Source organism: Aspergillus flavus, chromosome 1 (genome assembly GCF_009017415.1).
Source record: "Aspergillus flavus chromosome 1, complete sequence".
Taxonomy (NCBI): Eukaryota; Fungi; Ascomycota; class Eurotiomycetes; order Eurotiales; family Aspergillaceae; genus Aspergillus; species Aspergillus flavus.
Genome location: NC_092406.1, coordinates 2766 through 18071, shown reverse-complemented (window position 1 = coordinate 18071; position 15306 = coordinate 2766). Strand labels below are relative to the sequence as shown.

Here is a 15306-nt window from a genome sequence, read left to right as displayed (position 1 = left end):
CCAACATCCACTAAAAGACAGTGACACTCGCCATAAGGAATGCACGGTCTAGTCCCTGTCACCGCCCTAGTCTTACGAGCGGCTGGCGATCAGGATGGCATGCTAAGAGGAATCAAGTCAAAGCCGCCAATAAGTAATTCTCTCCCTACCGATCGATGTTCTCACACGCTGTCCTCAAGATACATCCCTTCTCAGCAGGTCGGGTTAGGGACACGTATACAGTTGTGTTCGAGAAAACCTTTATCTTAGAGACGGCAGCAAGTGATAACATCCTAGGACCCTTGTATGGGCTAGCGAGGTCTAGAGGGATCTGCATTACAAGCGTAGCAGTGGAATGACGAGAGAAATGCTGAATTGCGGGATATTGACATATGGACTAAATTGTCGGAAATAGAATGTTGTGCTATACAACCAAACCTTTTCAATCTGGCATGCCTCCTCTCAACTACCCATGTAATTCCGTATCTGGGGTAGAGCTATGTGTCACCAAAAACTAATATTAAAATTCCTGAGCCCTCAGATAGGTAGTCACCCCCATTCAATCCTCATTCCTGTTGTGCTTTGTAGGCTGGTCGAGTCTTTCGCTCCACGGCATTCAAAAAGAGATAAACTATGTCCAAGTAAGGGCGTTGACCATCATCGTTTGTTATCCTAGCCTCGTCGCGTTATGATTTACCAGGAGCTGTACCCAACTGTACCTGATTAGTAGAGAAGGATGCGAACTACCTGTCTCCTCGGGACATTAGGAAGAGTGGCTGTTCCCACATAGCGTCTTGCAGTCGCTTCCTGCAAGATGAGCTGACATGAGCTGTCTCCATCATTCCACAAACGTTGTACAGGGCTCTATTAGCAGTTCGAAGTGATGACCTCATTTCCCAAAACATATGAGTTTAATCGGTGGGCATAGGTGGACTGGTTATTAATCCGATATATTGCGTCAATTAATGTTCTGCAAGCGGCATATCCGTTTCTCTGTCCCCGACGCCAGTCCGTGTAGGTAAAGTTGAAACCCTCGTTACAACCCAAGCCTTTGATCAAAGCTAGCCAGAAGCCAGAAAGAAAAAGGGTGTTACTTCACTTGGACATACAGATCCGGTCCTTCTAGACCATCGCGTCAACCGCTTCTTGACTCCGGGCTCAATATTTGGTCGGTTACCCGAGACTACCAACCAAATCAAAGATGAGTTTGTCACATAAGGATGCAACATTAGTCAATTTGGTATCTTTACCTTACAACCTCTTAAGGTTTCCCATCCAGTTCCGATCGGAGTCATACACGCAATGGCGTGCCATCAAACCATGGTGTTGCATACCCCAGTATTGCTGTCTGTTCAGTCCGGCATTGCGCGGAACTGGTGTTGAAGATTTTCATTCAGTGTTCCGATAATGGCGTCTCTTCGAAAGGTCAATTTAAGCTATAAAGCCAGCTCTATCTGGGCTCCATGTGTGCCAATTATTCTCTCGTGCGGCTATTGTATTACCTGCTGGACTACTACATTCTCATTATCAATATGGCATCTGAGGAAAATCTGACGACTGGAGTTAATAAGGACAACGTGCAGGGCAACATATGGTGGGTGCTCTAGGGAGCGGTCTGTCTTCGGGAAACAATATTAACCTTGCATAGGCCGGGTTTGCCCAAGGAGTTTGAATTGTTCTACTTTTTCAAGATTTCCAAGACGGACAGCTTCCGGCGCCATCTGCGCTACCTGATTCCTCATATAACTACGGCAAATAGCGCCCTCAAATCTCGGGACCAAATTGCGAAACACAAGGCTGCAGTGTCTGACAGACTTACGCACCCCGCAACGATTCCACTGGCTGGGGTAAATATTGGCTTCAGCGCGAATGGCCTGAAGAAGGTAAGCCAGTGATTATACCCCCGGGTCCCATCCTGGCGTGAGAGATATCGCTAACCTCAGCCTCTAGCTGGTGAAGAACGAGAGTGACCGCTTGAAGGCTGGTCCCTTTCTTGGCGGCATGCTTGCCGATCTGCAAGGTGGGACTGCTGGGGGTGAAGGCCGGGATAATCCAGATGACTGGGAGAAAGGCTTCAAGGATAACGACATCGATGGCATAATTCTGGTCACGGGAGATTCCGAGAGGACCGCTTATGCGAAGCTCTATGAGGTGAAGTCTCACTTTATCGGCTTTTTCTGGTTCAATTCAAGCATCGAAGACCGCTTCACGATCACTGGATATAAGCGTCCGGGCCAGGAGAGCAATAAGGAACAGTAAGGAGCTCCACTCCCAGTGCAATGCATTGCGATCAGACTTAACCGATAGTAGCTTTGGGTACCGTGAACATATCTCCCAGCCCCAGCTTGTCGGGCTGGACCCGTCCCCCACAGGGGATAAAGAACCTCCTCCAGTACCACCGGGGTAGGGACCGCTTTCTCCACAAACCGTATCAGAGTGTGAGGGGATACTTACACACCACCAGGTATATTATCACCAACACCGACCAAGACCCTTCGCCTCAGCCGGATTGGGCGACGGAAGGTAGCTTCCTGGTATTCCGCAAGCTGCAACAGTTAGTGCCGGAGTTTAACAAGTAAGTCTCCAATACTTGCCCTATCTTCTTATCACAAACTCATTGGTGCCTAGATGGTTGAATGAAACGGCCCCAAAGCACGACCTGACCGCCGATCAGCTCTCTGCACGCTTGATGGGCCGGTGGAAAAGTGGTATGTATTTGGAAAACTCCTCCCTCCTATTCCGTGACAAGTTCTGAAGGAAAGTAGGAGCTCCCTTGTGCCACACGCTCTGGAAAGACGATCCCGCTCTGGCAGAAAATAACAATTTTGACTACCTACCAACCAATACCCAAGAGCATTGCCCTTTTGCTGCGCATATACGCAAGGCTAGACCACGTGGCGATCTGGCAGACAAATTCAGCAGTGCAATCATCCGGCGGGGCATACCGTATGGCCCGGAGGTTACAAAAGAAGAGCAAGACAAGCAAACAACGAAGGAAGATCGTGGAATGTTGTTTGTCTGCTATCAAAGCAATATTTCAAATGGATTCCGCAGGATCCAAGAGCGTAAGCTATCCACATTGATCCAACTCCTAAACGTTATAATAGAACACGTCCTCTGACAACTACATCCAGAGTGGTGCAACAAGAACACCTTCCCCTCAGGCAAAAAGCGTATCACCGGTGATCCAGGACCCGGAGCCGATCCAATCTGTGGTCAGCCAAATGGGCCAGACCCGTTTGTGATGGGATTGTGTGATGGCAAGAATAAGAACATCCATGTGGATTTGCATTGCTGCGTGATTCCTAGAGGGGGGGAGTACTTCTTCTCCCCTTCCATTGCCGCACTGAAGAATATTTCGAACGGCTCAACTTAAGAGTTCCCTGTCATGGAATGCTCCATAGCTCTTGTCACTCTAATCCAGAAGGGGTGAAAACTTAAATATTGGTGTTCTTATAGTAGGGCTTCCCGCCTATAGTAAATTAATTAGGGTCTTCTATTTAGTAATACTTAGATTCTTATACTTTAGTTAAAGACTATAACTATTTTTACTAGATAAAATTATATAAAATTTAGAGGATGAGGCATGAGGACAGAGAGAGTGGGCATGTTACGCCCGGGTATCCATCCAAGAACTCTAAGATTAGTTAGCTATCTTAGAGACAACTTACTTAATAATTAGAATCTACTAGTAATCAGTAATAATAGATAATCTAAGATAGTCTAATAAATTAATAATATAATAATAATAATAATATTACTTTAAATAGTCTAAAATTAAAAAACTAGACTAATTAAGTATATATACTTAATTATTAGATAGTATAAATAAATTAAATTAATATAAATCTAAATAAAATATATATCTATAGTAATAATATATATTAATTATAAAAAACTAAATTAAGTATATAAATAAATATTTTTATGTATTTTTAAATATTTATTTCTATTATAACTTTTTCAGAAATAGATTATAAAATATATCTAATTATAGTATATAATACTATATATCTTTAATATACTTTCTCTAGAGTAGATACTAGAGTAGATATTTATTATAGACCCTTATCTAGTATTCTTTATCTAAGGTAGATAAGTAAGGCAGAAAGATAATAAATTAGGAGGAATTAAAAGATATATTATAAGAACAAAGAAAACTATTTATATTAATTAATAATATAAATTATATAATTATACTAAATAGTATATAAATAATTATTAAATAGTATATAGAGTAGTATATTATATATTAAAAATATACTATTAATATACTAATCTAATTATTATAAAAACTCTAGAGAAAGATATATAAAAATATTTATTTATATATTTAGTTTAGTTCTTTATAATTAATATATATTATTATTATAGAATTATCTTTAATATTAAAATTAATTTTAATTTATTTATACTTTTTTAACTATTAAATATATATATTTAATAGATCTAGTTTTTTAGATTTAAATCTAGTATAGATAATAATCTATTATTAATAATAATTTTATATTAACTATATTTCTATAATAATAATTGTTTAATAATAATAATAGTTTTATAGTAATTTCTATTTTATTAGAACTATAGTCTAATAATAATAAAGATTAGAGTGGCATAACCTAACCATTATAACCTAGCTATAGTCTAATCTAACTAGAATTAGTTAGATTAAGGTATAAAATTTTTTAATTAATCTTTAGTTAAATCAGATTAAGATTAATTAATCTTTTAACTATAATTAACTATAGACTAGAATAGATTAGATTATAATAATTAAATTAATAATTATAGATTAATTAATAATTAATATAAAATAATTTTATTATATTTATTATATTTTTTTTAATTTATTTTATTTATAAAGATATTACTAGTTATAATTAATAATTTATTATATATATTATTTAATTATAAATATAATAATTATATTAAAAATAATTAAATAATTTATAAAAATAAATTTTCTAAATTTTAATTATAAATAAAAAGCTAAATAATACTATTTTTTATATTATTTTAAATATTAATTATAATATTATAAATTATAAAATATATAAATATTTATCTATTTTTAAATATATATAAAATTAGATATAAATAAAAAAGATTTTATAGTTTAATTAATTAATATAGAATTATTTTTTAATTTAAAACTATTCTCTAAATTATTTATACTCTTTATATTATTAATATCAATTAGATTTTCTATATTATTATTTTATTTATTATTAATTAAAAAAATAATATTCTTTAAATTTATATTATTTAAAATATTTTTAAATTTTTTATAAATTATAAATTAATTTATATTTATTTTAATTATATTAAAATAAAAATAGTTTTAATAGTAATAGTAAATATTTTAAATACTATTAAATAAATATTTAATTTTAATATTATTTATTATAATAACTAGAAAATCTTATATTATATAATAAAAAATAAAAAAATTATTATAGTAAAATTTTTAATAAATAAAAATATTAATTAAATTAATTATATTTAAATTAAAAACTAGTTAATATTATTATATAAAAAAATAAAAATAATATATTTTTAAAATTAAAATAAATTTTAAATTTTTTATATATTTTTTAAAAAAATAATTATTTTTATTATTTAAAATATTAGAAAAAAATTTTATCTAGATTTAAAATTAAATTTAAAACTATTAATTATATATTAATATTAAAATGATAATAATAATAAAAATTAAATATTTTTTTAAAAATTTATTAATATTTATAGAATTAATCTATATTATTATTAAATTAAAGATTTTTTATAAATATTTTAAATTTTAATATTAAATTTAAAATTATTATAATTATATAGATATAATTTTTAATTTAGTATATTTGATAATAATATTTTTAAAATTATTAAAAATTTATTATTTTTAAAATATATATTTTTTTATAAAATAATTAATTAATATATTTAAATAATTAAATAGATTATTATAAATATTATATATTTTATATATTATAAATTTTTAATTATTTAAAAAATAGATTATAAAAAAATAAAATAGAAATAGAAATTTTATTAAATATTTAAATTATTTTTATTTAATAGATTTAAATAGAAAATAAAAGATATTTTTACTATTTTAATATTAAATAAAATTTTTAATAAATTAATAAAATTTTAAAATATAGTATATTATAAAATATATTAAATTTTATTAGATTTTATAATTAAAAAATAAAAGAATTATTAATCTAATATTAAATTTTTAAAAAAATTAAAATTATTTTTAATATTAAAAATTAATATTAATAAATTTTATAATCTTTTAAATCTATAAATTAATTAAAATAATTATTAATAATATAAAATATTTTAAAAAAATCTTTTTTAAAAGTCTTCTATATTTATAGATAATAGAGATTTTAAAAAAAGACTTTTTTAAAATTTTTTAAATCTATAATTAAAAACTTTAAATAATTAATTTTTTTAATTATTTATATAATATTTTAATAAGTTATTAAAATTTTTTTTTTATTTTTTTAATTATATTAAATCTTATTCTTTAATATTTTAAATAAAAATTTTTAAAATAAAATAATAATAATAAACTAAATTATATAAATAAAATAGAAAATATAATATTAAATTTTAATAATTTTTAATAATTTATAATTAATAAATATATTTTAAAATTAAAATAACTATATTTTAAATTTTATAATAAAAATAAAAAATATTATTTTATTATTATTTATATTATTTATTATAATTTTAAATATTTAATATATTAAATTATATTTATGTAGAATTTTTAGTATAATATTAATTAATAATTTATTTTTATAAATATTAAAAATTAATTAAAAATCTAAAAGAATTTTATAGTATTCTATATTTCTAATTAAAAAATAGTTTATAATAGTTAAAAAAATTTTTTAATTAAAATTAATTTAATAATTAATTATAAGTAAAATTTTTATATTATTAGATAATTAAAAAAAATAATTAGATATATATTTTATTTAATAATATTATTAATTTTTTTTAATTTATATATAATTTAGAAAATAAAAATAATAAAAATATAATAAAAAAATAATAATAAAAATAATTATTTATTTAAATTATATATACTTAACTATTTAAAATAATAATTAATAAATAATAATAAAATAAAGAATTTAGTTAAAAAATTCTTAATTATTATAAATAATAGAATTATTCTTTAAAAAAAAATATTAATTAATATAGTTAAGAATAATTAGATTATAATTTAAATAGTAGGTTTTATTAATTTATAAAATATTATTTTAATAATTATTTATTTTAAATTTATTAAACAGATTTTTTTTATAATTTTTTTTAATAATAATTTATTAAATTTATTTCTAATCTATTAATTAATAGATAAATAAAACTATAAAAATAGTAGATATAAAAAATCTTTAAATTATTATTTAAAAATTTAGTATTCTAAAAAAAATTATTTTAAATAGTTAATATTTATTTTTTAATATTCTATTTTAATTAAATCTTATCTATCTTTTTTTATTTATATATAAAAAAAATTAATTTTACTAAATCTTAAAAATTATTAATTTTTTTAATTTAATAAAATATTAAATAACTAGTTTTTACTATTATATCTATATAAAATTGAATTAAAAAAAAATATAGAGATAAATAAAAATAATATATTTTTTATTATATTTTAAATATTAGATATAAAGATTTAAAATATAAATAAAGATAATATAATACTATTTTTTAATAATAAAATAATTAAAATATTATATCTAAGTATAGTTAATATAGAGATTAATAGATAAAAAATATATAAAATATACTTAAAAATTAGAAAATTAAAAAAAAATTAATTTTATAGTTATATTTTATTAAAATATATTATTATATTAAATTATAATAGATTATATTATTATATATTAACTATTATATTTAAAAAAATCTTTAATTCTATAATACTTATATAATAGTCTATCTTTAAATTAATTATTTATTAAAAATATTTTAAATATTATAATTATTTATAGTAAAAATAAAAGATTACTAAAATATATTATATATAGTATATTTTTTAGATAAATATAGTAAAAATATATTAATATTTTATCTTTATATTAAATAAAAATTAAAAATATTTATTAATTATAGAGATATAAGACTCTATAGCTACTATATAATAAAATAGTAATTATATTTATATATATTTTAACTATATATTCTTTATATATAGCTATTTAAAATTAAAATTAATTAAAATATTATTTTAACTATAGAAAATAATAGTTTTAATAGAATTTTTAATAAAAAATATATTTTTTTTATATAAAATTAATAAATAGAATTTTTTAATATTATTAATAATATATTTTTATAGTTAGTTAAAATAATAAGATTAATACTAGATTAACTATAGTTAATCTAGTTTATTATTTATTATATTTAATAAAGATTAATAGTCTTAGTATTAAATATAATTAATCTAGATTAATCATCTAATTTTTAGCTTAACTGTGGTTAGGTATAGAAATTCTATTAATCTAGCTATAATCTAGCGGTTAGGTATAACTAATCCCATTAACCTAATCTAATCTAGCCAAATGCCAGTCTAGGCAGTGGCAGTGCACTAAAGTACAAATAAGTAGCTTTCCCCACATTGAGTCACGATCTAAATCCTACCCTAAGTTATACACAGTTAGCTCATTTCTTTAAACAGTACACTGGTACAAGCTTGCATTCTCTTCATGTACTGTAGGATCAGGGAAAGCCAATTCATACCTCGTAAACCTTCTTGAAATAACATAATCCCTAGAGTCCGTACTGACATTAGCAACGTTTACAATACTCAGTACATGAGAAATTCTTCAGGATTTGGAAAAGGGCCTCACCGTGTATAGGGAGTAAGGCATTTTCGGGAAGCCCCTGTGCTATATTGATAGTCGTGGTCGCATGTGCTGGGGTCCAAATAACAAGGCGTACCTAGTAGAGAGATGCCATCCTGAATGTGAGAGATTTTTCTTTCTAATTTTCCTTTGTAGCCCATTTCGCACAGCGAAGGGTGTCCGAATATATTTGCTAATCTTCACCGAGATCTCAGTAATGTCGCTTTTGAATATGTCCATTGTCTTGACAGCAATCAGCGGCACGAGCTCAAGACACGTAACGCTGTTATTTTGTACTTGGGATTATACAGAGTTGATAAGTAACATTGCTATTATCTTCCTTAGCATAAGGATCTCGGTAGACTTTATTCAATAAACAGTTCCAAGTATATCTAATAATTTGGGAAAACATAAACCCAGTTGTATCAACTTCAAATGAGCCTAGCAATACCAATACAACTCCCAAGAAAACTAGGAGACCGGGGCAGATTTAGAATTTTGGCGGCTCCTAAATACGCTCAATAGTCTTAAGAGATTAGATACTGGCCAAGTCACTAGTTTAGGGTTCTTATATAACAGTACCATATGATGACCAGACTCTCAAATTGGATCTTGTTCTGAGAAACTAGGACCTAGTAAGATCTTCGGATCGAACTTGAAAGAAAGATTTCATCTTATTATATTTCTTATTCGAATATAACTAACTGATGCAACACCGACATGAAAGACAAATAATACCAAAACATGAAAACTATGCGTGAGTCAACAGGCCCTAGGAGCGAACTAATGACTTCCTTCACCGTGCTCCTGCTGGCCATTGCCGTTGTTCTTCCCTTCCTGGCCATGGCCCTCTGACCACTGGCCATTGCCGCGGTTGTTCCCTTCCTGACCATAACCCCTCCAGAACTGGCCATTACCGTGTCCCTTCCCTTCCTGACCATGGCCCTCCCGCAACTCATCATAGCCTGCAGGACCATGATTGTGGCAGGACCGAACCTTCTTCTCATAATCACAGATCCCAAACCTAGAGTTGTATGCCGTTCCGGAATCGCAAATTTTGCAGACAGAAATTCCACCAGCAGAGTATTCAAAGAAACTATGATAATCGCGCTGATCAGGCCAAGTAGCTCCCGTCTTACAGCTGAAATAAGCAGCCGCAGAGAATACAAAAAGAGAAGCAGCAAAATAGCCAGAGCTTTGAAAAAGATAAATTGTATTTTGACACTGTAAAAAATCGAGTTGTTAATAGCTGCAGTGACAGAGAAAGACAATCTGATCCTGATAATACAGAAGTACATACACTAAATATAGGACAGTATTGTCACGTTGGAATAGATAGCCTCAAGATAAAATAGACAGTAGATAAGAGATAAAATCAAGATTGGCGCTGGTGTCCTGTTATCGAAATAACTCGGTATTGTTGATAAAGATTATAATAGCTGAAGATTATACCCACTTTTATAGATTCATACTTCTATACAAATTTTGCTATGACAAAAGATACACAAAAAATACATTCTTGGATCATCCCCTGAATACCAATATGCTTCCCCTGTCACGAAAGGGAGAGCTATTTACAACGTCCTGTAACTAGAAAATTGTAGAAACAGTAGTTAGAAGTATAGAATAAAAAATGACAAGTACATTGAGCAACTTGGTTCCGAACTTTTCGGTGCTCCACTTCCCCAGCCCTGCAGGAGACACAACATATCCGGCACTTCGGTACAGGGTAATTATCCCTTGCGATACCCAATATATATACCTGCAGACAAGCCATTCCATAAGAACTCTCCAATATATCTGGAGTAAATGAAAAGGAGTTCGCACCACGAGCCTGCTGTTTTCAACGAAACCAATTATGACCTTAACTTAGCATTTGACAGGAATTATATAGGAGATGTTCAAAAACAGAAACCGCACAAGAACTCTTCACTCCAGTCTATTCCGCGCCGAATATTAGCGATAGGGAAACCAGAACATGAAATGAAGCCAAACAACACTCTAGAAATACTGCACATAGAACTGAAAAATAGCACAGAAAAACGGCTGCGACTGAGTTCAAAACTATCAAAAAAATACAGGCTATTGCAATATTAACAGAAACCTTGTTGTTCGCTTCCGTCCCTATCACCCCCTAACTGCTTTCAACTCCACCGCTTATTGTCAATTGAGTTTTCTCCCTTACATTAAGCTGCTAATCGTTGCCAACGTTTAGCTTGCTGAAACTTTCTTTTGTACACAAAGAAATAATGGTCATCACCTGGCTTGAATATGAATAGAAAGCAAAAATAAAACAAAAGAGAGAGCTGAAATAGGCTATAAATTTAAAATCTTATTGTATTACGGAGCATAAATTGTAATGTCACTCATTTAGCACGCTACAGTCTATTCCCCTAAACATTCTGTACACTCTGTCTTGTGTATTGTGTCGTAGGTGTTCGCGCTTCGGGCTCCTTTTTTGGAATGGCTGGAGTGATCGCCTATCTTGAATTTCCACCCCTTCTTCCCGAAGGGAGAACGGATTGCTACGGCCTGCAGTACATGTCTAGTTTAATGCTACTTGTCGTTAGGGTTCTAAAGCAGGTCCAGACTCTCAACAGCCGACCATCTTGAAATATTCTGTTTTGTTTTCAAGAGCGCGCTGCGCGGAATACGGCACGAGCGCTCTATCCCCAGAAAAAACACGCGGAATATTCCTCTATGAACGCGCCGCTTATAGCTATCCACAGTCCCACCCCCACTGAAGACTGAAGCGCCAGAGATCTCGCAGACCAGCCAGGATTCTTCGATTCCGGTGCTCAATCAACTTACTATTACTAATCCTATACTCTCCGCTGATACTATAGTTAATAATAATAATATTATCTTTATTTTATTAGAATAGACAACCTATTATCTTTTTCGCGATATCCAGATAGTGGCAATCACGGAAGAAAATTATAAGCGTTAGAATAGAGATATCTATAAACTATAGTCAACTCTATATAATATCGCGTATACTTTAATTATATATAAATAGAAATAGCTCTCCCTTTTTTATCTTTTTCTCTAGATATCCTATGTCTTTTTTATAGACTTTAGAAATCTAAGATTATAAAAGCTCAATACTATAAGCGTCGATATAAGATAACAAGTCAGTATTACTATCTATTATATTAAAATATATCTATAGAATAGTTACAAGTGCGCAGAGAATAGGCTACCGCTATCATATCAATAATCTCTATTAAGCAAAACTAATAGCATCTTTACTAAACCTAGACCTAATCTCTACTTCGTCACACCGCATATAAACTAATATATAAAGTAAACTAATATACATGTCTTTCTAAAGATCTGGGGTAGAAAGAAGTAGAAACAGATGTTTAGAGGAATCTTTTATAGTTGAGAAAAGCCTTAAGATACATCAGCTTCTTAGTCTTAGAAATATTATAAAGTACTGCCCACTAGTCATTTTCCGCCTGGATATACTATAAATAACCCAAATACACCCTATAGTATCAAATCCTTTTGTAGATCAAACCATCCAGGGACTAGTAAATATTAGGATAGTGCTCTCGAAGCAAGCACACCAGTTACGCTTAGAGCTTTTGCTAGTTAGAATCAATCGGGTTATTTCCTCCTAAGCTGAAATTAGAGAAGACACATCAAAAAGCCATACAATATCGGCTAGTCCAGAAGCAGATAACAACTATACTTACCAGTCGGGATGAGTCTAGTGTGCCTTGTAAGAATATCTTGTTTGGTAAATCATTGCATCACAGTGCGATTTGACTCATACATCGCATATGGAGCTTGTGCAAGGATAGAAGGATTATCGAATATCAACCGAGGCCATGAGAGCCTACCGTGCTTATCAAACAAGTGTGTTGCGCGGTTCCCTTTTTCTATGGAATGGAGCGGAAATTGGCCAAGGACTTCAATAATCCTTGCTAGGTAGTCATCTTCAGCTGGCCACGTTCCATTTGATGATGCCTCCCCAGAGAAAAGAACTATTCCCGGATGTGTTCTAGGAAATCTTCTCCGGATTCCTAACCCAAAGCCCACATGCGTTGAACGTCTTGTTGATGGCACGACAAAACATTTCCTGAAACCTATCGATATGCCCGATGCTGATAGCATCTCAGCACTACAGGCCTTATCAAATACATGGAACAAGTCAGGCCAGAGGATTACCCAAGCTATTCGGCAATCAGCCCAAGAGTTAAAAGTGTGGGGGATACCACTCTGCCTACAATGGGCCCCAGGGCACTGCGGCGACCCAGGCAACTAGGCAGCCTATCGAATGGCCAGAGAAGCAGTTGGCCCAGAGAAAGAGCACCCCTTTCAACACCTTATTTCACGGAAAAGGGGGTCTATCCGCAATAAAATCCACAAAGGATGGGAACAGGACTGGGAGAAAAAGGTATATTAAATGTCTGAACTGCCTTCTTTACACCATGAATTTCATTATTTTTTAAAGCTGATATAGCCGGTAGGATCCTGCCTTCCTGCACAACGCGTGGTTTTGGGGATTTAGGCATTTTTGATGGTATGGCTGATGTTTAAATCACCTAAGAAATTGGGGCGCGTTGAAAACGCGGTTGGAGTGCGGGTCGCTTACCGGTTACGTTAAAGAGTAATCCTTTAGGTGTTAGCCGTCCCACACCCGGCTATCGTCATCCTATGATACTCTGACTCGCCTGTCCGCCTTCGATAAGGTACGCTAGACAAGGGTCTGTAACAATATTCTTAGATAGCAGATAACTAAAAGTTATAGATTTCTAGAAATCGAATAGTCCTAGTACTATAGATATCCCAAGACAGAGACACCTTAGAGTTAGTATTTTCCAGGTTATATATTCCCAGAAATAAAGATTTTCTAGTACTATAGCAGTTCCAAATAAGAAAATCCCAGAATTTCAGTCTAGGAGCCACATTCAGATATAGTTACCAGTACTTCGGGTAGACCCCCTTGGAATAGATTGGGTTGAATTAATCCAGGTTCATATCAACTTGAAGCTGGACTGCGACCTGACCGCGGACTAGAAAGAGAGCCAGCAGGTCTTGGAGCAGCGCGAGCCGCGCGATGCTATTAGAAATCTCTCCCTGGTGGCTAGAGCTGACCCAGTGTTTTCCATGGTGGCTGCCCCGTTCGTCTGCCGCTCGCCACCGCCAGCCGTTCCTAGTAATTGAATCCACATAGTAAAGTGAAACAACTTCGATGACCATCCCCGCTGTCTATTTGACCATCCCAAATATCATACAACATCCATACCATAACCCCAAGTACCTCACTGAATATAGTCCCATCTACTCAACTCAACCACAGCCTCCCCCAAAATGCCCCTCAGGGCATTCAAAACACGTGTCTTCATAGCTACAAGCCTAGACGGCTACATTGCGCGCGAAAACCACGACGTCACATGGCTCACATCACCACCCAAAAACACCCATCACCTTCCTCCTACATCACCCAGAAGAGTGGACACAGTTGAGCAACACGTTTCTCGCGTAGACTGCATGATAATGGGTCGCAGAACTTACGACTTTTGCATTTCTCTGCCCGAGTGGCCATATGCCAAGAAACGAACTTTTGTTCTTAGTAGGAGTATGGCACCGGGAGTTTACGTGGCTAAAGGCATTGAAGTGGAGGTTATAAGGTCGTTGGATGAGGCAAAAGATGTGTTTGAGAGGGAAAGGTTAGGTTGTGTGTATGTTGATGGGGGGGAGGTTGTGACTGAGTTTTTGAGAAGAGGTTGGGTTGATGAGATGGTTGTGACGACTGCGCCTGTGCTTTTGGGCGATGGCATTCGCTTGTTTGGAGGGTTGGAGGGGGATGTTAGGTTCACGCTTGTGGGGGTGGATGCTATTGAGGAGGGGATGGTTTCGGTTCATTATACTGCTGTAAATGCTAAGGATGGATAGGTACAGCTGTGCTTTTGGCGGGTGGACTCGGGCCGTAAAAGGTTCGTACGGTTTTGTATCATTTTGTAAACGCCTGTCAGTGATATACTAGACGGCGCATAAAAGTATCCAGAACCAGAAAATAAGAGCGTTTTTGTTAAAAGCTAACTGAGTGCAGCTTAGAAAAATAATCTGAGAAAGGAAATTTAGAGAAAACAATCGTATATTACCTTTACTGGTGACCTCACGCAATCATGAGTGATGTTGTGTATAGTTTGGCCGCAACAGGTCACCTGTCGCTGCGGTCTTCCGCGTAAAACACGTTAGGCTGGGTTTTTATGGCTGGAATGTGACCTTCTCCCGCGAGGGCTGCTCCGGGCTGCGGGACGTTGCTTGAGGGAGTTCATCCGAGGACTCTGTTTCTGCCGTTGTCTTGACGTCTGCCGGCGGCGTTTTCTCGCTCCCAACCTGCGGGACCCAGCCCCATTGAGCGCGATACCATTGCCCGCGCAGCGCATTCATCGTTCTTGGAATGCCGAACTTCTTGAGCCATATCCGTCGAATA

At 32.5% G+C, this 15306-nt stretch overlaps 4 protein-coding genes across 4 annotated transcripts; 2 read left to right on the top strand and 2 right to left on the bottom strand.

The window, feature by feature from the left end:
- The first annotated feature begins 384 nt into the window (after window positions 1-384).
- F9C07_2278507 (dyp-type peroxidase family protein) lies at window positions 385-3575 on the top strand. The gene is made up of 8 exons (XM_041284466.2): window positions 385-1573; window positions 1628-1862; window positions 1930-2234; window positions 2290-2382; window positions 2444-2554; window positions 2608-2687; window positions 2745-3044; window positions 3114-3575. The coding sequence occupies exons 1-8, from the start codon at window positions 1443-1445 to the stop codon at window positions 3353-3355; spliced, it is 1497 nt and encodes a 498-aa protein (XP_041141831.2). The 5' UTR covers window positions 385-1442; the 3' UTR covers window positions 3356-3575.
- Window positions 3576-9638: 6063 nt separating this feature from the next.
- Window positions 9639-10896, bottom strand: F9C07_2218343 (uncharacterized protein; the record flags this gene model as incomplete). The annotated part of the gene is made up of 3 exons (XM_071509698.1): window positions 10626-10896; window positions 10328-10407; window positions 9639-10079 (listed from the first exon to the last, which is right to left on the bottom strand). Exons 1-3 carry the CDS (start codon window positions 10630-10632, stop codon window positions 9639-9641), a joined length of 528 nt encoding a protein of 175 aa, XP_071365366.1. The 5' UTR covers window positions 10633-10896.
- Window positions 10897-12580: 1684 nt separating this feature from the next.
- Window positions 12581-13225, bottom strand: F9C07_2133655 (uncharacterized protein). The gene has a single exon (XM_071509125.1). The coding sequence runs from the start codon at window positions 12975-12977 to the stop codon at window positions 12606-12608; it is 372 nt and encodes a 123-aa protein (XP_071365365.1). The 5' UTR covers window positions 12978-13225; the 3' UTR covers window positions 12581-12605.
- Window positions 13226-13980: 755 nt separating this feature from the next.
- On the top strand, window positions 13981-14976 carry F9C07_2133654 (dihydrofolate reductase family protein). Its single transcript, XM_041284467.2, has one exon. It carries the CDS (start codon window positions 14178-14180, stop codon window positions 14760-14762), a length of 585 nt encoding a protein of 194 aa, XP_041141832.1. The 5' UTR covers window positions 13981-14177; the 3' UTR covers window positions 14763-14976.
- Window positions 14977-15306: the final 330 nt, after the last annotated feature.